Source organism: Oxyura jamaicensis, chromosome 6 (assembly GCF_011077185.1).
Source record: "Oxyura jamaicensis isolate SHBP4307 breed ruddy duck chromosome 6, BPBGC_Ojam_1.0, whole genome shotgun sequence".
Taxonomy (NCBI): domain Eukaryota; kingdom Metazoa; phylum Chordata; class Aves; order Anseriformes; family Anatidae; genus Oxyura; species Oxyura jamaicensis.
In genome coordinates, this window is record NC_048898.1 from 19,576,375 (window position 1) to 19,596,740 (window position 20,366).

At 40.8% G+C, this 20,366-nt stretch overlaps 1 protein-coding gene and 1 long non-coding RNA gene across 3 annotated transcripts in view; both read left to right on the forward strand.

Annotated features, from left to right (window-relative positions):
* The first annotated feature begins 335 nt into the window (after nucleotides 1–335).
* On the forward strand, nucleotides 336–8,985 carry LOC118168761. Its single transcript, XR_004751784.1, has 3 exons — nucleotides 336–425; nucleotides 6,407–6,576; nucleotides 8,704–8,985. It is a non-coding gene; the product is annotated as an uncharacterized LOC118168761 (long non-coding RNA).
* A 1,054-nt stretch (nucleotides 8,986–10,039) lies between these two features.
* HECTD2 (HECT domain E3 ubiquitin protein ligase 2) overlaps nucleotides 10,040–20,366 on the forward strand; it is a 31,551-nt gene continuing 21,224 nt past the window's right edge. The window contains exons 1-4 of one of the 2 annotated variants that reach the window (XM_035329298.1): nucleotides 10,040–10,627; nucleotides 14,181–14,207; nucleotides 15,741–15,870; nucleotides 18,772–18,910. In XM_035329298.1, the coding sequence (XP_035185189.1) occupies nucleotides 10,388–10,627; nucleotides 14,181–14,207; nucleotides 15,741–15,870; nucleotides 18,772–18,910 (536 nt within the window). In that variant the 5' untranslated portion in view covers nucleotides 10,040–10,387. The remainder of the gene's footprint in view (nucleotides 10,628–14,180; nucleotides 14,208–15,740; nucleotides 15,871–18,771; nucleotides 18,911–20,366) is intronic. The other variant, XM_035329297.1, reaches the window with a different exon arrangement.

The window sequence follows — 20,366 nt, forward strand, 5'->3', positions numbered from 1 at the left end:
CACCACAAGCAAAAAATATTCACTGTACCTTTTTTGGGCAGTTCTCACAATATGCTACGTATGTGAGCATTCCCATCCTGTGCTGCAAGCAGCTGGGCACCAGAAGTAAATTTGGAGTCCAAATCCCAGCTGAGGGGGTTCTTTCTGCCCCCCCGGTCAATTTTGATGCCCTTTCCCGTACAACACCTACATCAATGGGGTGAACACCTGCCTTGGGGCTGGTGCCTGACCTGCACAGCAGAACTGCTGTGCCCAGCCCTGTTGCTGGCCCTCTCAGCACGGGGATGTTTCTTCATGAATGATCTACCATCTTTCTTTGGTTTTTCCCCTGGTTACAGCATAGCCAGCTCTCCAGGTGACCACAAAAGGCATCTCTGGAAACATAAGGGAAGGGAAGTGGTGGGATGACAGCAAGTAGCTGGAAGGTGGAGAAGGTTGACAGCTTCTTTCAACACAAGAGCTGGTTTGTGTTACCTGAAAGCATTCATGAACAGACAGCCTCTGCTGTCTATCAGCAGCATGAATAACTTAAAAAGGAAAACCCCAACTTATATCAGTCTCACTTGAAGACAGGTACAGGAGAAACTCTTGGGAGCTAGAAAGCTCTCATGTTAGGAAAAATGTTAGGGAAAAAAATTGCAATCTTTAATTTTTCATTTTTCATTTACCTTTTATCTTTTCAAAAGCAAAGGTCTTACAGAGAAGAATCCCTTGTGGGCTTGATTTTTATTATTTTCTTTTTATTTTTTTAATTGTAAAATGAATTTAACATTTTGAAATTGTTAAAAACCACCCAGATTTGTACACTGAGGTGTTTGTTTGTTTGTTTTTAACAGACGTGATTTGGCTCAACCTCCAGGGCTGTAGAGTTAAGAAAGTGGATCCCTAAGTTTTCTGTAAACAAGTTTTTAAAGAAATAATTCACAGAATACATAATGACAAGAAAATGTTTGCTATTTCACAAGGACAGCTGTAGCAGGAGGGGAGGAGACCTCCTGACAAGGTTCCCATCAAATGATGACAAGAGATATGTGACCTTCCTAACAGTATACTGGAGCATTGGTTTGAAAAGCAAATTCCTGCTGGCATGATTTCAAAACCTGACCATAAATTAGTTCTCATCCACAGCTGTCTGAAACCCAAAGAAATTAACTCAGGATCTTTGCATTGCTTCGTTCTGACAGGAAGGACAAAAATGTTTGCAGGTCATGATTACCATAGGTGTGCATTGCTAAATCCTGGCTGCTGTGTAGAGCTTGATATGGTGTTGTTACTTATTATTTTGATGTAGCTGAACATAATATAGAGTAATTTTTACAGGAAAAGGTATTGATGAATACCTCTATAAAGAGGTATAGATAATGAATGTTGAAATTCTGGCATTTTTTAGAGAAAAAAAGAGTAATGAGAATATTGCATTATGTATGAGGAAATGCTTTAAATTTATAAACCTGTGACTGGCCTTGATTCATATTTGGGGCTAGTTAAGTTCAGTGGAACTAAAGAATCTAAGTTAAAATATATATTTTTTTCTGTAACCATTTTGGTAAATTCTCTTTGTTTAACAAACAGATGGAGTGTTCCTCCCAGAAGGGCCAGAATAAAGAAGTAATCATGCGCATTACCTTGTATTGGCACAAGTGCTTCTAACATGAGTAAATTGCTCGCTGGAAAAAAATATAGTTATGAATTTGAAGATCATATTAAGTGAGTAAGTTGAACTGAAGCCTCGTCACAGTTCTTGCATCCTGTAAGTATTCTTCAAATCTAGAAAATTAATTAAAACCTACACATCATAATAGGAGGCACTTTTGATTTATGCTTAAACATGTTTGCAAATAATCGTGTGTATTGCCTCAATTTATTACAAATGGAAACTTGTGCTTGAGGCAGGCCCCTGGCCAGCTTAGCTGTTAGACCTTGTTAGCTGTGTTCCCTCTCCCCTCCTGTCTTCCAAGGTGCTCACAAAAGAAAGCGAGCAGGGTGTACATCATGTTTACACTGACCTGCCCTCTTCTGCCACTGCTGGCAGGGCACTCTGTCCTGTATTTTATAACCTCCTGGTTCCATTTGCTAGCCTACTAGGGCTCAGATTTGATAACTTCAGGATGTGGCAGAAGACATTTCTTTACCTGTGTGAAATGGAGCAATTTGCTTCACCTGTGGTTATATGTTTGGTTTATTATGTGAGGGGCAGTTCTTGGCTGTTCATTGTAGTAGATCACTGAATGTAACACTTGTTGGTATAGATCTGTTTTCTTAACTGTGATGCCCTGGACTTTAATACTCTGTAAATGTGATTGTGGATGTAGAACAGTGCCCTGCAGTAATCCCTCAGAGGCAGCTCTTCCTTGCCTACATGGGAGCATTAGTGGCCCTCCATGGTGCTGAGGATTTTGTCAGTAATATGTCATCACTTTGGGTATTGTTGTGTTCACTTCAGTGTTGTTCTTTGTTGTTGTTGTTGCTTTGTTTTGTTTTTGTTCGTTTGTTTGTTTTTTTCCCTTATGGTGAATGCATAAGGATAGTTCTATTTCACTGCAAATGAGTGTTACTAACAAATTTTGTCAGGGGACACTGCCCTTGGGTTATTACTACAGTGCTATTACCTGTCTTACTCCTCACTGATCTGGGCTGTAAGGTCAGAGAATGGAGGGAGGGACGGAGGAAGGTGATACATTAAGCTTTTGTATAGTTAAGAGCCAAAAAACTAAGATAGCTGCAACTACTGCATAAATAAGCCATTTGACACCTTTAATAGCTTTAACTTGCTCTTTTTGGAATAAAACTAGCATCTGTGCTGACAGCTTACATGCCAAGTTTCAGCCTGATGCAAATTTGAAAATTCCTGGATAAAAACTGTGAAAAATCCAGAGTTTATAAACACTACCTGATCCTAACTGACATTCTAAATAGATGGTACTTAAGCTGCAGTATTTATATAGTACACTACTTCATACACTGGAAAGACAGAAAGTAATCGCCTTCTTTAGAAGTGCTGCACCAAGTATATGACTGGGTCACCTGAAAGGTTATTATAAATAGAACAACTTGGCTGAATACAAATGACATTATAACTTGGCACCACTGTTCTGGGAAGGAGTCTGTACTCCTGCTGTGATCTCCAGTAAATCAGATACCTCTGTACTCAATACCAGTGAATTCTGCAATATCAGCTGAAATTACGGGAGATGGTGCTATATGCACAGCCACTTCCTCACCCCTCTCTGTGCTTTGCAGCACAGGGCAGATCTGCACCCATGCTGTTATCTGCCTTTTCCACAGGTCAGAGGTCTACAGGAAGCTCCGCAACGCCTCCCCTCTGCTCGCTTCTTCCAGAGGTGTCAGAGAGTGCAAGGTGGAGGAATGGGATGAGCCCCCTCCATCACACAGACTGAAAGGGGAAGTGATGCTCTGCTCACACACTGTCACTGGCCAATGACACTGTGAGATTAAGCCACTCTCCAGAAAAAAAGCCTTCAGATTTATTTTTGGAAGAGAGTTTTGAGTTTCAAGACTAGTAATAATTTATACAGGGACCTAGTATAGCCATTAGTTTTGATATCTCTTATTTACACATGAGAAGTGTTTAATGCCAGGATTCTTTACTGCTTTGCTTTGTGTCTTGGGGACTCCACTGAGTGTGGGTGTACAGACCCAGTGAGGGTCTACAAGATTATGTGGAGGGGAAGATCTTTGTGAGCAATGTTGGAAGATTTATTTATTTATTTATTTTAAGGAGAGTAAGAGCAGGTAAAGTACAAATAGGAAACATTTCTTAAAAGAGAACTACTTGGGAAGAGGTCGTATATATTGGTCCTATTACCTAGAACAATACTTTGCTTTTACAAAGTTTCTACCACTCAATTTAAACACCACTTTGTATAGAGGAATTCCGTATGGGGCAAGGGCAGAAAATGTGATTATTCACTCCTGGGTGAACATTTCCTCTGAACCACAGACTGAAAACCACAGAAGCAAAACAGCACTATTTGTCCATTTATTAAGTAAATTCAGTTGCCATCATATTTAGTTGTGTTAGCATCGCTCCTTTTGTTCCACACACACCAATGGGACTCTGGTGTGCTTTAAGTTTGAAAAGGAGGTTTACTGGAATAGAGGCTGTTTAGGACGGAGCAAGTTTTGGTTGAGGATGAGTATTTCTGTGAAAGAAGTTAGTCAGAGAACAGGAAGCTGCTGGTGCCAGAGTCCGCACTGCCCAAGGACATGTCCCACAGGCTGCTGTAAGGCACAGCTGCAGGTGGATCCACACCTGCCAGAAGCTCCGTGTGAGGAGCAGGATCTGGGGAGAAACATCCTCAGGGCTTGCTCCGCTGCAGCGACAGCCCTACCAGCATCCAGCAGCAGAGGCCCCCCTACGCTTTGGGTTCCCGGAGGCTTATAGCAACAGAAGACAAGCAGGGCTGGTTTACCTTACAGAGCAGCCTGAAACGCAAGGCAGATTCACCAGCAAGAACAGTGCCTTTCTGAGGGTGGGGGCAGTGTCCTGGGGCTGCCCGGCCCTTCTTCCCTGCCAGATTCAAGGCCACTGCGAGTTGCTTGGACTTCCATTTATAAAAGTTAGTCAATGTCTTTGAAAAGAAATACGAAACACGACGAAGCCTGTCACGTTCCAGCGTTACAGAGGGAACATCAGATAATGCATTAAAGGTATGAAATGCTTGGCGGCCTTCAAGCATGCAGCTCTTAGTCCTGCCACAGCTACCGTATGAGGTGAACTGTAGCCCTGTCATCTGCCCTCACAGTTTCCAAGACGTGAAGTACTGCATACATAACCTGACCCCACACTTCTTATTTCTGAGGCTCAAAACTCAAGCATTTCTCTGTGCTCGCTGCAAGTCCAGTCTGTGGCCTGGGCTGGATGCCCAGGAGGTATGCAAAGGTCTGCAAAGCCACACTGAACAGCAATCTTAATTATAATAAGTATTATTTTTAATTTTATGGGTCATATGATGACAAAGGCACACAAATAATTTTCTGAATTAAATATTACATACTGCCTCAGGCCATCTCTTCTTTAGCATGGCATACATTATTATTATTATTATAATTATTATTTCATGTTTGAATAGAAACAGGCTAAAATCCTGTGTCTAGTATCTGTCTCTATCCCACTTTAAAATAATTTCCAGGTCAGACATGACAAAGACAGAGGGTATCTCCTAGCCTCAGCTTTTGTCCCTTGCAGTCCTTGGGGGAAGATCATGCTACTGCTATGTCTCATAAGATTCCAAGTGAAGTTAACAGAATACTGAAGTTTAAAGATTGAATATGGTGATTAAAATATAGTCAGGACAAAAACAATTTCTAACTAACACCACTTTTCAGGAGGAAAAAAAAGAGAAACTCTAATAAAAGTCGTGTAGTTTCTAAGTTCACTCTTCACTTGGTGAATTTTTCTCTTGCAATCTCTCCTAGCGTTTGCATCCAGTGAGTTATCATGGATAACCTAACTCTGGACATCACTAAAATGTCCACTGTGTTTCTAAAAATAGAGGCCAATGATTTATTTCAACCCAAAGGTCCTGTTCCCTGGCAAGGGGTAATTTAATGTTCAGCTTGCTCCAGTAGACAAAAAAAAAAAAAAAAAGAGTTAATCACTGACCTAAAAAATCAGCTGTTGCCTAGGCACCAGTGACCATGAGCCTTTTACAGTTTGCTGGTACAAATACTGTATTGCACCAGCCAGTGATGACGAGGAACCTGAAATGCAAATGTAATGAGGCTGAAAAGGCAGAACTGCGTATTAGCTTTTCTTTCTGTGTCCTAGGCAAGCACAAGCAGGATGTATCCCATCTGATGATGCATCTTCAACCAAAACTTTACCATTTACAAAAGAGAAAGATAAAACTGAGTATCTGATGAGTCAAAACAACACCTCAGTAATTTGCATGAAGTGCCTCAGATGAATTATCTGAGGATGTCTCTGCACAACTTTCCTAAATGTTTGTAAACTCTTTAAAAAAAATCTGAACAGAGGAAAATAGCCAAAAGGTGAGACCTTAGATCAGTACATCTAATGTTAATTGTAGGGGAAATTATGCAGACATAGCTGGAGAGAGCTTGAGTGCACCTTGTGCACATGCCCCTAGAAAAGAGGGAGCTTTTCTGCCTTACAGGTAAAGGCACTTGATCCAGGGATGAAAAGGTAGACTAAGACAAGCTCAAGTTTGACATAAATTCCTTTTCCCAGCAAGAATATTAACCATGAATCGACTAGCTTGTCAACAATGGCAGATGGATTTACAATCATTTCAATTCCGTAGGACAAAATTTCAAAAATTTACACCTTAGTCCAACTTCAGGGGAAATGGACAGCTGCCAACAGGGGAGGTCAGGCAAGACTGGGATCATCCTTATGAACCCTGAGGATGTCTTGGAACAGGTATGACTTGTGGGCAGACATGGACTTCCATCCTCCCTAGTGGGTGATGTGGGCAGGTGGCATGGGAGGGTAGAGCAGCTCGGGAGTTCAGAAGTCGTGTGGTCTCTGGTTTTGACATGATTCACATGGCAAGTATGGTGAGGCCTCCAACTGAGTCGGCAGAGTAACAGGTGGGTTTCAGTGGCATCCTGCCTGAGTTCTGTTAAAAGGTCACTGAAAAAGATGCTTTTTGTAAAACATTTCTATTTCAATGAATCAGGTCTTTCTGTTGAAACTGAAATGTTTTGCCGAAAACCTGTTGTGTTGGAAAACTCCCAACCATTTATCTCTCCTACTCCCATAGAGAGGAAATGGGTTGTCTCCAGCTTTTGCTTCCCCTTTCAATGTTTCAGCTATCCTGTGCTTCCCCTTGTGCCCACTCAGGGTCCATCTCATAAAGCACACATCTGCTAAAGGTCCAAATATTTTTGTACTAGGAAGTGTGTAAGATCTTCAGAGTGTGATGAGGAAGAAAAAGTACTGCTCAATAAGAAATAAAGACAGAATAGCTGTGTGACAAGAGTGTATCAGCAACCAAACAAAAATTCAGCCTATCTTTTCTAAAGGACAAAGGCCACTTCAGTTCCTGAAATGTCAGCTATGTCAGCTTGCATCAGGGACCTCTGACACTCCTGCAAACACTACTAAAGCATTTGAGGGCCAGCCAAAACTAGACAAGTGTCCCCCCTTCCCCCCCCCCCCCCATTAATTATTATAATTATTATAATTATCATTAACATTAATAATAATAACCATTAGGGGCTAAAACCAGCCCTACTGTTCCTGTGTTAAACCAGGGCTGAATTTGGCTATGGTTGCACTCTAACTGCAGAGGAACATGTGACCAGGTACACTCAATTATTTGTCATGAAAATACTAGCCAGGAAATTAAGCCTTTTGTGTGTGTGCGTGTGTGTGTGTGCGCGCATCATTCCCAAATGCCAGTATCTGTGAGTGTTATCTATTACTTGTAAGCATTTACTAATCGTTTGTGAACAAATGTTAGCAGTTAGTTTGTTTCCATCTGTCATTCCTGTGCCGGTCTGTGCCTGGCCACGTCATTGTGCAGAGATGTGCAGTTGACTTTTTCCCCTTCCTGACGACTCAAACTCTTTGGATAGAAGGAATATGTTTGTGAATAATTCTAAAATAAATTGTCGAGGTCTCCTTCTGCTTGATAGGACCAGCACCCTGCTAAGGTTGGACTGTTCTCCCCTAAGTACAAGAAAATATGTTCAGGGTCAGGTACTGCCATAGTCACTTAGGGGTGTTACTGTGCTTTATGTACGCTTATCTGAGCCAGCAGCGGGACATGCCAGCGTGGGGTCCAGCGCAGGCTGCAAAACTCATCCAGGAAGCAGTGTGAATGTGTAGGCCCAGGCAGCATGTACTTGGCATGAGGAACAGCTTGTGGTTGAACCTTACTATTCCCTGACTCCCCCCAAAATAACGCAAAGTAGCTGGCAACATGTGATTTAAGACTTTTAAGTTGCTCAAAGGGATTAAAAGAATCAAGGAAAGGGTCGTTGGAAGGATAAAGGAGGGAACACAGTGTTATTGTCTGTTAGAAGACAGGCCATCTTTATCATTTTTTCTGTCTGCTCCATTGCCCACTACCCTTGTTTATCACTTTGGCAATGAATGATTGCATGGTAACATGCATTGCCTCGTTACACACAGCACTGCTGCTACCATCTAGCATCCATCCATACTAGCAAATTTAAAGCCAGTTTAGATGTGCCTTTCCCAGCTGTGGTTACATCGTTGACTGTGTTGTAGATGTATGAATAATATTGAAATACTTTTAGTTACAAACCATGGGCAATAGATGTATGCTACCTTTATTAGAAGTAGGAAAATGCATTTGTTTCTCCTTCAGTATGTGGTTCTTTTACTCATTTACAAAAATAGGAACAAAAAAATTTAACAGATTTATGCCAATTTTCATAATTGTCCTGGGTCAAAATATTCCCCTGAATTAGTTTAGTTCAACAGAGCACTTTGGTTTAATGTAGCACAGGTTCAATATTACTATGGACAGCAAAAAAATAATGTCTTTCTCTGGTGTTGCATTAGCTTTTTGTGAAATAATCTTGCTAAAATGCTATTTCAGTATTTTTGAAGCTATCAAGAAAACAGACCTTCATAGCTCAATGGAAATGAGAAAAAATAATAATAAAAAAAAGGTATTATGAAATCATTTGTATACTTCCCTTCCTACATTTCTATTTCCCTCTGCTTTTTCTTTCTCTCTGCAGGCTTAAGGAAACAGACCCTTCCATGTTTCCAGTTGGCATAGCTCCACAGAACCGCTATGCCAATTACTTCCAGTTGAGGACTACCACTGGGTGTATAGCTGCTTGTACTGAAGTTGTTGCAATTACTATCATTATGTTATTTCTCGGCAAGGAAAGGAAAAAGATGAGTGAGTTTTGGGGGGCTTTGTTTAACTGCAGTGAGCCACTTATGCCAACCACTGAGAGCAACTTGGAGGCAAGCACAGTGAGAAGTGAACTTCTTGGAAAAAAACAGCTTTCAAATTTAACTTGGTAGGGAGACAAAGGGATTTCTTAATGAAACCTAATAAACTTTAGGTCTGCCAGTTCCTTCAGAAATGGAAAGCATTTTTCAATGTGTTAGATTACCACTGCAGTACCAATTATGCCCTTGCTTTTATGCATCGTACAGAGATCTTTACCACAGCTCCAACCTGCAGGAGCTACTTGCGTAATGCCAATGCTGAGGAAAAACTGTTGTGTGGTTTACCTCCATCCAAGAAACCATCTTGAAGATTTATTGTACATAACTACTGGTACATATTCACACTCCTTTGATCCCTGCGCTAGGAGGGGAAGTCTCTAGGCAAATTAAGAGTGGTCTGAAAGCAGCTAGCTTCAGGTGGCAGCTAGTGGTTTGAAGGACCTCAATGTTTTGTTGCTCAGCATACACAACCATGACAGCCCTCTCATGTAGGTCTCCCCATAGCTTTGCTTATCTAGTCAAGTGGTAGACATCTACACTAGATGTTGTATTACAACCAGTTCAAGACAGCATGTCTTCTAAAGATGATTTTTGATTTATTTATTTAACAGCAAAGCTTCAGCAAGCCCAGGGCATGGCACTGAGGCTCTGAAAATGAGTCATGCCTCAGATGTCCTGAGCTTCTGCTGTTGCTGGACTTTGGTTTCGTTTGTGATTTTAAACTGTAATGACATTACCATGTGGTAACACCGCACTGTGACAAACCCTGCCTGCGAGTGTAATGCACACCACCGCTGAGGTGATGAGGATGAACAGGAGCGGCACGCCCCCGAAGTCCCTTATCCGTAATCTCTCACTAATTATTCGTATATTTATTTACTCGCTGTCCTGCACCAGCCCCCCAGGGAGCGAAGCCCCCTCACGCCCGCGGCCGCAGCGCAGAGCTCGCCCCTCACCACGGCGGCTGCGCAGAGCGCGGAGCACAGCCCCGATTCCCGTACGGCCGGCGGCGCGCTCCCCGCCCGGCGCCTTTTCCTGCGCTACGGAGTTTCCGTAGCCGTGTCCTCCGCTGCCCCCGCGCGGCGCCCCCGGTCGCCAGGCGCGTTTCTATGAGGCGCCTATAAACAACATGGCGGCGGCCGCCCCTCTCGCTGCCCGCCGTCTGTAGGTGGCGCGGCGGCTGAGCGGGGCGCGGGGGCAGCGGGGGACGGCGCCGCCGGCCGCCTCCGCGCCGCTCCGTCCCGCACGCTCCCACCCCGCTCCTCGCCGGGCCGCGGCGGGGGCGGCCGGGCCGCGCTCCGCCCCGCCGTGCGGGGGTGTCTGGGCGCCTGGGAGCAGCCCCGCCGCTGCGCGAGCGGAGCGGAGCGGAGCTCCTCGGAGCGGCTGCTGGCCCGAGGGGACGGGTTCGGGAGCCGGCGAGGGGACAGGAGCCGCGAGGGGACAGGAGCCGCGAGCGGGGCCATGTCGCTGCCGATCCCCCCGACGGCCACGGCTGCCGCCGCCGACCTCCCCCCCGGCCCCGGCCCCGGCCCCGGCCCCGACGCGGAGCTGCTGCCGGGCGCGGAGCTGGGCCAGGGCAGCGCGGCCCCTCCGGCGGCCGAGGAGGAGGAAGGCGAGGGTGAGGAAGAAGAGGAGGAGGAAGGGGAGAAGGAGAGGGAGAAGCTGCCGCCCCTCCCGGCGGCATCCAGCGCGGCGGCCGGGGTAGGTCGGGGGCTCGGCGGGCGCTTGCTCCGCGCCCCGCTCCGGGCGGGCACCGCCGGCGGCGTCCCTCGGCTCCCGAGCCCGGAGAGGCTTTCATTCAAGTTTCTTAAAAATAACGAGCGCGCCTGGAAGCGGTGACATAACGGAGCTATAAATTCTCCCTCTACTTATAGTTCTTTAACATTTTACGACGGTCTGCTCGCTCGGGTTAGTCATGGCTGAGGATTTGCAGCGCTGTCGGTGGGGGTTTGGGAGCGGGGGCTCCGGCTCCTAATGCGCGTATGGCAACAGCTAGCTGGGAGAGGCTTCTGTATTTTTAACTTTTTCTTTAAAAGTCTCTTCCGTTTTTTGCAATGTGTTGAAGCCAAGATGACAGAGCAGCTCGGTAAGTGATGAATGAGTTAACGCGGGTTTAAAAAACTAAACGTCGCGAAAGGTATTTGACAGAGCAATTTAGTTTCAAGAAACCTCGTTTGGGATCTTCAATCATGCTTGCGTTATGATTTTCTTTCTGCTGACTGTACAATATTGTGAAACATAAAATTTTCCTGGCGTAAGTCACTTATTGTGTATAGCTCAACATTAAAGCTTGCTGTAACTTATTCAGTCCAGCAATGAAGCAAACATTTTATCAGCCCTATGGTAATGTAGTTATGAGACTTTATTTCAGTGGTTCTGATAAGTATCAGATTTACTAGAAATTACCAACATCAAATTACCATAATTTGAGTTTAAAAGATTGAGTGTTTAACGTTTATGACTGTCATGAAATAATTGTGATGTTAAACCAAGTAATTGTAGTCAAACTGCAAACTCCTTTGAGCAGTTCTGCCAATTTGTGTTTTGGCTAAGATGTTCCAATCTTCTGAGAGGCTTTCAGCTTCCCAAATCTGTCAGAACTGGGAGGATGTGTTTGTTCTTGTGAGTCAGCTAGAGATTTGGGAGAAGACAGTGATGGTCAAGTACCCGGGAGTGATTTGCACCTTTGATAAGGTGCAACCTCGGAAAGGTGCTCCATTTCAGACTTGGAATGGCAAATGCCAGTCCCTTGGAGAAGATAAATAATGATGGGCTACAATGTGTCAGGCATAGCTTAGGTAATGAAAAATACATGCAACTGATCAGCTGTGCAGAATCAGGAGAAGAATCTGGTTTGTGGCTGGGCATCCCACATGCCTCTCTGAACTGCTGCCTGCAGGCATAAATAAGTTGTCTGAGCTGACCTGCTACAGAGCAGCTCAGATCCGGCTAGGTGTGATTGCTTGTCAGATGCAAGGGGGACTTTGAACTTAGGAGATGCACGCATATTTTAATAGTATGTTACAGAGGGAGAGCTGTGTAGAAAGATGTAATGGATCTTTCCACAGCCCTGGATTTCTCAGGGTGCACCAGAATGCTGGTTTTGGTCCAAATGTACCAAATAGGGAATGCGGATTTTGCATTTATGAGTTGAAAGAAGGTATTGGACTGTTGGTCTGCTGAGCCCTAGTGTTGACCAACCTACGCATCTAATTACAAGGTTCTGGGGAGTATGTTGTGAGATTCATCCTATACAGATGGTTTTTATTTTTTTTTATTAAAACTTCTGCTTGAAAATCAAAAATGAACGTTACTGAATCAGATTCTCGCACACTTTTAAAGACAAACATTTTCTGCATCCTCATTAAACTGGAGAAAAGTTTATAATTTGGTAAGGTAACTAAAGGGGGAAAATGTCTTTAAAATTTACTTTTTTTCTATTAAAATTCCTTTTCTTTAAAAACAAATGCCTGATACAAATATGAAAATACTTCTGATGTTGTTAATTTGCTCACTGTCTCTGCCTATTATTTCTAAGCGTATAGCCATCATATGATGACTTACCTTGTCTCTGTGTGAAGAGTGAGCCTCATATATCCTTATCTCAAAACATCTCCCCAAGTTGTTTGCACAATTGACGTTTTCTTCCATGTGCTAGGGACCCACCGTAGATTTGTGCAGCATGACCGTAGCTTCTGAGAAGGCAATATGAAGGCGTGACGCATCTTTGAAACGTTCTATTCTCCACAGTAGCTGTGGAAAAGGTCAGAATTTTAGGGAGTCAATAGATAACCACAGTACACATTATCTTACTAGGGCATGAGCATGAAAGATGTCACAGCTGGAGGTTAAGCTGGCTGAAATTTGGAAGAAAGAGTTTGTGACTACCGTTATTGCCATTCGCATCGTGGCTTTTTCTAGCCAAAGACCATGTGGAGTTAATGAAGGAGGATAACCCTTCTGGGTGTTTTTCTTTTGCTTTCATTCCTAAGGGAGGTTGTGGAGCTAAATTACTCCATCAATAAATTAATGTGGTCCTGCAACGTGCCAAGGTTTTTCTTATGGGTTGAATGGTGATTAAAAAATAATGCGTAAGGGGAGGTGGTTTGGATGTCAGTATTCAGATTCTGAAATTGGTGGGAAGTTATTTAACTTGCCTGTTGTAAACAGGATCAAGTAGAGGTTTCTATACAGCTAAAAGAGTCTGATGTTACACCTTTCAAGATAAGAAAGGGAAGGAAAATTTTGAGTAGGCTGTTACACTGCCTTTGGGTAATCTGAGCGTCCTCTGTGTTTTCTGGCACCCCTGGTCTTTGCTCACTACATACATAGGGCTGAAGAGCAAGGTTTTCAAGAAACTCTTCTAGATGGTCTTTTTGCCTCTTTTTCTGCAAGCACTCTGTATGTGCTCTTTGCAAGCAGTTTGACTTGTTTTCACCATCTGGTTTCATTTCAATAATGTAAACCATAAATGTATAAAGTATAAGGCTAGTACTTCTCCAGCCTTATGGAGGGCTTAATGCTTTTGAAAAAATTCAGTAGGAAGCCAGCAGCATTGTAAGTTATTAATATGCTCTTAGAAAAGGATTAGAGGAGGATTAAAGATGGCTTTGATCCACTTCCTCCAAGCATGCCTGTTCCTTATGTGGGGGTTCAGTTTTCTGATGGCTCTGTGCTTGTAGTGTTTTTAGGCTCTAGAGGCTCGTTGACCTCCTACAGAGTTTTATAAGTGTGACACAGTGCTGTACACTTGTCCTAGATTACTCTCCCAGGAGAAGTCACAGATCCTCTTTAATGAGCATGTACTTCCCCAGTATTCCTCCAGGGCTTTCCAGCAAAGCCTTCATCCGTATGTTTGTTTAACATTGTTGGAGCTGCACTTGGAGCAGGATGTGATGGAGTGGAATAGTGCGTGCAAGCTTCGCTCTTTCTGATTGCTTCTCAGGGCAGTGGCACTAGGAAGAACCTTTTAAAATAACCATTCAACTATATTATTGCAGTGGCACAGCTGGAGTAAGACTGGAAAGCTGAGGAAAGGTTATGTGACTCAAAACAGCTGTCACAGTAGCCTGCCTCATAAGAGCTCCTCTTATGAATTGTCTATGATAACTGTTCCCTGCTAATAATTAGAATCATCCAAACTCCAGGTTTTCTACCTAGAGCATGTGGTTTTGTGACGCAGCAGATAAACTTCAGATCTGGATTTGTTTAAAAGTCCTTTTTCATTTAGTCACATCTTGCTGTGTTTACTCAGGATCTGGACTTCTCACTCGTGTGCCAGGTGAGTTTTAAGAAACATCTTAGTGATATTTTAAAGCTTATAGAATAATAATTTAATAGCTAATATGAAAATAGTAGTGGTAATTACATTTTTGCTTGTAACATTTGTTACATACAAGGAATTTGGAGCTAGAAATTGAAAGTTGATATTTTTAAAGCCAGAAGTCCTGCTGATTGCTCAGATTTGTAATTTGCTGAGTTATAAGCTGTGGAAAAATAGCTCGTCTTGCCACAGTTATTTAAAATTCCTGGCAGTGTACCAACTTGTGTACACTGTAGCATGGCAGGTTTATGGGCTGTATTATTACCCTCCTGGTGGTATTTCAGGATGTTGTGGTGGAAGTGAAGTACTTTCCTCAGAACTCTGGCTGCGTGTCGTAGTGAAAATCTATTTCCTTTAAGAGGAAAGGGAAATGTATAGGTTTTTAAAGAAGAAAACGATATGATAATTATTCTGGAATTTCTGTTCTTATTTGTGGAATCAGTTTTGGTTTATAAAACTACTTTTTACTTTTTTCTAACTGAGAACATAGGTACCAGATGTCAGTCAAATGAGTCTTTAGGTTAATGTAAGCCTCAAAGTCATGATGTGCAAGAAGACTGTACATTTTTTTAAGTAGATCTGCCTTTGCTGGACATCAGCTGATCACTTGGAGCTGAGATGAAAATGAAAACTTCCATCACACGACTTCTGTTGTCTTGGACAAGCCCCTTAACTCACCTGTGCTTTGCAAATTCTCTGGTGTAAATAACTATATCTAACAGTCACTTAGTGGCTATTGGCATGTTGTGTCAAACACTGATTGGCACCAAGCTGTGAAAGTCTGTTGTGTTGTTTCATTTCTGTTCACTGTTAAAACACATTAGCACTCATTTCTTAGAAAAAGTTTAAGCAGACTTCTTGGCAGCAGAGTGTGCAGATACTAAGCATTTTTTTTTTTAGGACTGTGTGAAACAAATGTTTGTTGGATAGCCTTTCTTTGGTGGCTGCTGATACTGAAAACTTTGAATCTGGTGTTTTTATCCAGGTAGTCCATATTTAAATGTTATGAGCAGCAGTCTACACAGTTGTTTTGGTTTTTTTTTGTTTGTTTGTTTTTTTCCATATTTGAGTTCTTGGGGAATTTGTCTAAACTACAGCATACAAGGGTTACTTGAAAAAGAAATGTGTGACACTTGAATCTATTTAAACTGAGCTGGGTGCAGTTAGGAATATAAAAGTATTTAGAAATCAGGACAAGAAATAGAATGCTTTCAGCAGTATTCTAATATTTTTTTTCTCCTCAGTTATCTAGGGATATCTTATATACTACAAACTAATGCACGAATCGTTAAATGTCATGGAATTGTATGTTACTTCTCCTGATTCAAATTAAAACAGACTTGTATAAACATCATGTATGTCTAATTTATGTATTAATGCTCATATTTCGAGATAACAAGCATTTAAATATTCTTTGTAATATCCCATGAGTAAGATTACTCCTGCAGAAATGTATTAGCCTTTTATAGCACACTGTCATCTTAATTACAGGGGTTGGAAAGAGGAGCAAAAAATCAGTTTTCTACTTTCAGCAATTTCATCACAACTATCAACCAAAAGAAAGAAGGCACCGGAAACAGAAATTCACCTACGCAACTTGTTATACCTAACATCAAAAACGGTAAGAGAATAAAAACCTTGTGTTACTTAGCTACCAATTTAAGAAGGTGCTCAGTGTTCCACCAATATTTCTATTGTGATAGTGCCAGAAAGCCTAGAAATCTAGACTTCGTTAGATTACGTTGTCCTGTACATGGTCTAGTCAATAATATATATGATAGTCCATCCTCAGTAGAGGTCATCTCTTAGAGACAAGTTGGATGAGAGGAACAAACAGACCCGAAGGATGAAATATTCATCTGACATTTTAAATAAAGTTACAGATTCAGAAGTCAATTTCCAGATACTGTTTGTCTTAACGCCAGTCAGATGATAAGTTTCTCTAGAAATTGTCAGAACTCTGTAGGGATTTTTCTAGATCAGAGGGAAAGCAGTGATGCGGCATGCATAGGGCTTTTAAGGGTGACTTGCTGAGAGCTGCTGCTTTTCAGCGAAGATGAAAGCCAGTGATAACAAAATAAAACTCACAGGCAAAGAATGGTAAATTGTGAAGAACTTTAAACGTGAGAGGAAATGTTGTGATACGAGGTAAAGATAATTGATGGAAAGTCTTCAAGTGGAGCTGTGTATTCAGTATGATATGCTAGAATTGTGAAGGCTGATAAGTAGTATAGGTTAGAAACAAAACTGTAGACAGGTATTGTAAATTTCAGACTTGTGGAGAAAAAAGTGGTTTGTTTATAATGTGCAGGACTGTTTCCTTAATAAAATAATCTATGTTCTTGCTAGCTGTTCTGCAATTGTGAAACACAAGACTTTTTTTTTTTTGTACCTTGCTCATGGAGTAAGGAGGTGCCTACTTTTAAAAATAAAAATGCAGGGGAAGAAAATCACTGAAACACAAAGGGCAATTATGTGTAAATGAGAGTTTGAATAGAATTTTGTATTTTGCTCACGTCACTTTGTACTACACAAAGGAAATGAAGGTGACTGGAGATGACCAGTGAAGGCTTCTCCCACTGTTGTGTGGAAGAATTTGAGGTATTGCGTATTTTAACTTACCAAGGTTAAAGTAGAAGTGGTGTACTTAAGGACAGTACTTGGGGTAAGGCAAAAAGAAGATGATGCAAAGCTGGACAGAGGTCTACTCATTCTTTGAAAGTATAGTAAGACCTAATTAATAAATCTGGAAGAACCACCTTCAGGTGGCCATTACTCTCACTATATATTTAAGAAAAATCTTCATGTGCGAACCTCATGTAAACAATTGCACTATTGTTAAGAGTCTGAAAGGCTTCAGAGAAATAAAAAGTTTTGTGTTTTTCAGGTAACATTTTCATCTAAAGCTACAAGTGACAGCTAGTCAATATTAACTACACAGCTGCTAAGCTTTTTAACTGAAACATGCATGAAGCTGTTTCATGGACTACTAGATAAAGTGTGTTTCATATATGAGAATCCTTAATTGTTTCCTGTCCAATTTTTATCCGAACAGCTGCTTAGTACAGTCTTATGTTATGATATGCAAGTCTACTGCTCACTAAAATTTAGAACAAAGTAAAATTAAATCTAATATTGTGCCAAGCAATGTGGAAAATTCGGTAGTCTTTTACAGAATTCATTTTACCTCTTGCACCCAACAAGAATGGTGAACTCAAAAACAAGCCTTTATTGAAATGCCCCCCGGATCTTGCTGCACATTACACTGTCCTGTCTGTAATTAATGTTACACTAGTACTTAATTTTTAATTTTCATCATCCTAATGTATGGCAATATTTATTGAAGTCATGGATGTGTTCTTGAAACTGAGAGCTCAATGAGTAAAATTGAGCAGACGTTCCAGTAGTCTGTGTTAGTCAATTCTTGTATCAACAAGATTTTCTTCCTCAGCTTTTGATCATTTCCTAAGCAGTCATGCACTGCTGAGTCTTTTTACTTAATGTAACTGGGCAAACAGCCAGAAGTGATTATTTTTTCTTGTCTTGTAATACTGGATTATTGCTGTTTATAAACTCAGCACATAAAGTTTCAAGTTTGTCCTCAATGGAATTCATTTGACAGATCTTAATGAATATTTTTGAATGTCACACAGGCAAATAATTCTATTTACAAATAAACTGGAATTATAGCAAAACATACTGAAGTTGACAGTATTTATTAAACATATTATTAAAACTCAGTTTTAGTGTATCTAATTTAAGTAGTGTATTTCAAAGCAAATTACATCACTGACAGGGTGCAAGTTACCAAGCTTAACACCTGCAGCTTCAATTCACTGCAATGGGAAACAGCTTGTGTAAGCTGATGTCTCTTCTACAGATGCAGAGAATGTTTTCCTCATCTCAGTGTATTCAACTGTTTGTCATTCAATGTTTAACCCATCCAAAATTGAGAAGACAGATCAAGAGTTAAATTAAAATTAATTATCTTGGAGTAGAAGAATAACATAGTCTTAGTTTCTTTAAAGTTAGTTCATCTGTATCAGCAGAGCACTTACATCATGGTATTGTTGGTTACCTTGGCTTGAATTAATTTAGTAGTATCCACTTTTTTTAATTTCTGCTCTTCTCTTTAAATTGTTTTAAGTTTCAGCTGTGAGATTTGACAAGGTTAAACATCAGAGCCATACTTAAGGATGGAGAACAGCCGGATCTGTAGTCTTCTGATAAATGTTAGCTGAGTTCAGTCACACTGACAGCTTCTCTGTCATTATCATGAGGTAAAAGAACCTGCCTCTGTGTTTTGGGGATTTTATTAGCATATACTTCCCTGATGTGATAAATGGAGAAGGCAGGAGAGTAGTGATACTACTCTGATATTTAATTTAAAAAACAAAAAACATCAGTGTAGGTGTTGTTTTTTTCCTAGTTCCTGTACGTTTATATTTTACTAGCTGAATGTTAATTTATATGATTGCATTCTATTTATTGTTCTTTGCATCTTTTTTTTTTTTTTTGCAAGTGAGAGATCTACCACCAATTTGTCTCGATGTTAGACAAAAGCAACGAATCTCTATAGATACACTACCCCAAGAACTGAAAGCACCCGTTCCTCCTGAACCTTCCCTTCCTATCCGAACCAAAACTGTGAAAGACTTCCAGTAAGTTGCATGGGTGTTGCTAAAAGCATACTTTCTTTGGACTTCATTTTGTCCTAATTTGTTGTACATTTGATTTTTCTTAACCTCAAATGATTTATATTCAGTTCAACAATCTCGCAGTAGTAGTCGTTACTTTGCTGTCACAGTGTGATCGGTAAATCTATTACTGTGAAAATTATCAGAAGAATTTCTCTAGCTTGATACTCGCTGTTCTGTTGAAGAAACAGCAAAGTTTGTATTTCAGACTTGGAAATTCAATTCCTGACATTCAGTGGGTGTTTGGTTTTAGAACATGTATGGCTTACTGTAGGCTGGAAGTGTTTTTTTGTTTGTTTGTTTTGATTTGTTTTGTTTTCAATATCCTTGAGTATTTTATTGGTAGAGAAATATTGGTCAGAAAATGGGGAGGAATATTCCTAGGAAGAAGCCTTATTCTTCTGTTTTTCAGACAGATGGAAAAAGAATTAAAGTTGCTTCCAGAGACAGAAGCGTAGACTTCTCATTGTTCACTTCCATGTTTGAAGTCTTGTGCTTTCAGTGATGAGAAATGCTTTTTGATCAGTCAGTGTGTGTATTTGTTGGAACATCCCTTGTGGTCATTCAGGTGTTCTGAAGAGCTGAAATTGTTACCATATTCAGAGTTACCATATTCAGATTTTTGTATCTATTGACTGCTGTCTAGTTATACGACTATCAAGAGTTTCATTCACAGAATTTCAAGTAAAAAGTCTTTCAAGTAAAGTACTTTCAATTGAAGTATTAAAAAGTCTGTAGTGTTTTTGGTTTGTCCCATTGATAATTTGTTTGTACTAGATACTAACTTTTTTCTTTTATGAGGGGCAAAGCAATCCAGAATTTGTGTTGCCAGCATTGTAGTTAACTAAGATAAAATTCTGCTTTAAGGGTTCTTTAAAATGTTTGACATTGGACAATTTTTTTAATACAGGAACTTGATTTACAAGGCCAATACTTAAAAGGATTTAAAGGGTAAATCCAGATTTTGTTGTCAAAGAACATGTGTAGTCACATACAAAGACTAAGTTTTACTTGAAAAATGGGAAGAGAAATAACATGTGGTAGAGTGATAATCAAGTTGACTAGTTTAGGAGCCTGCATATTTAAATAAATAAATCAGTCTCAGAAATCTTATCATGTCAGTGTTTCTAAAACATAATTCTGTTCTGCTAATGATTTGTCTTAGCATACTGAACTGTGACACCATGAATTAACATTTTGAATAAGACATTGCTCAAATATATCAAACACAAACTATGCTTTTGTTCTCTTGTAATACCATGATCGTACAATGACAAGGAAGATGTTAGATACTGATATTATACTTGTCTGTCTTTTAAATGTGCTTAGTGAGGAAAGCTTGGAATTATAGCACAGACTAAAGTCTAAGTGGCTGGGAAGATTTAACCCTTGTTATTACCTGTCTTTTTAATGTATTCTT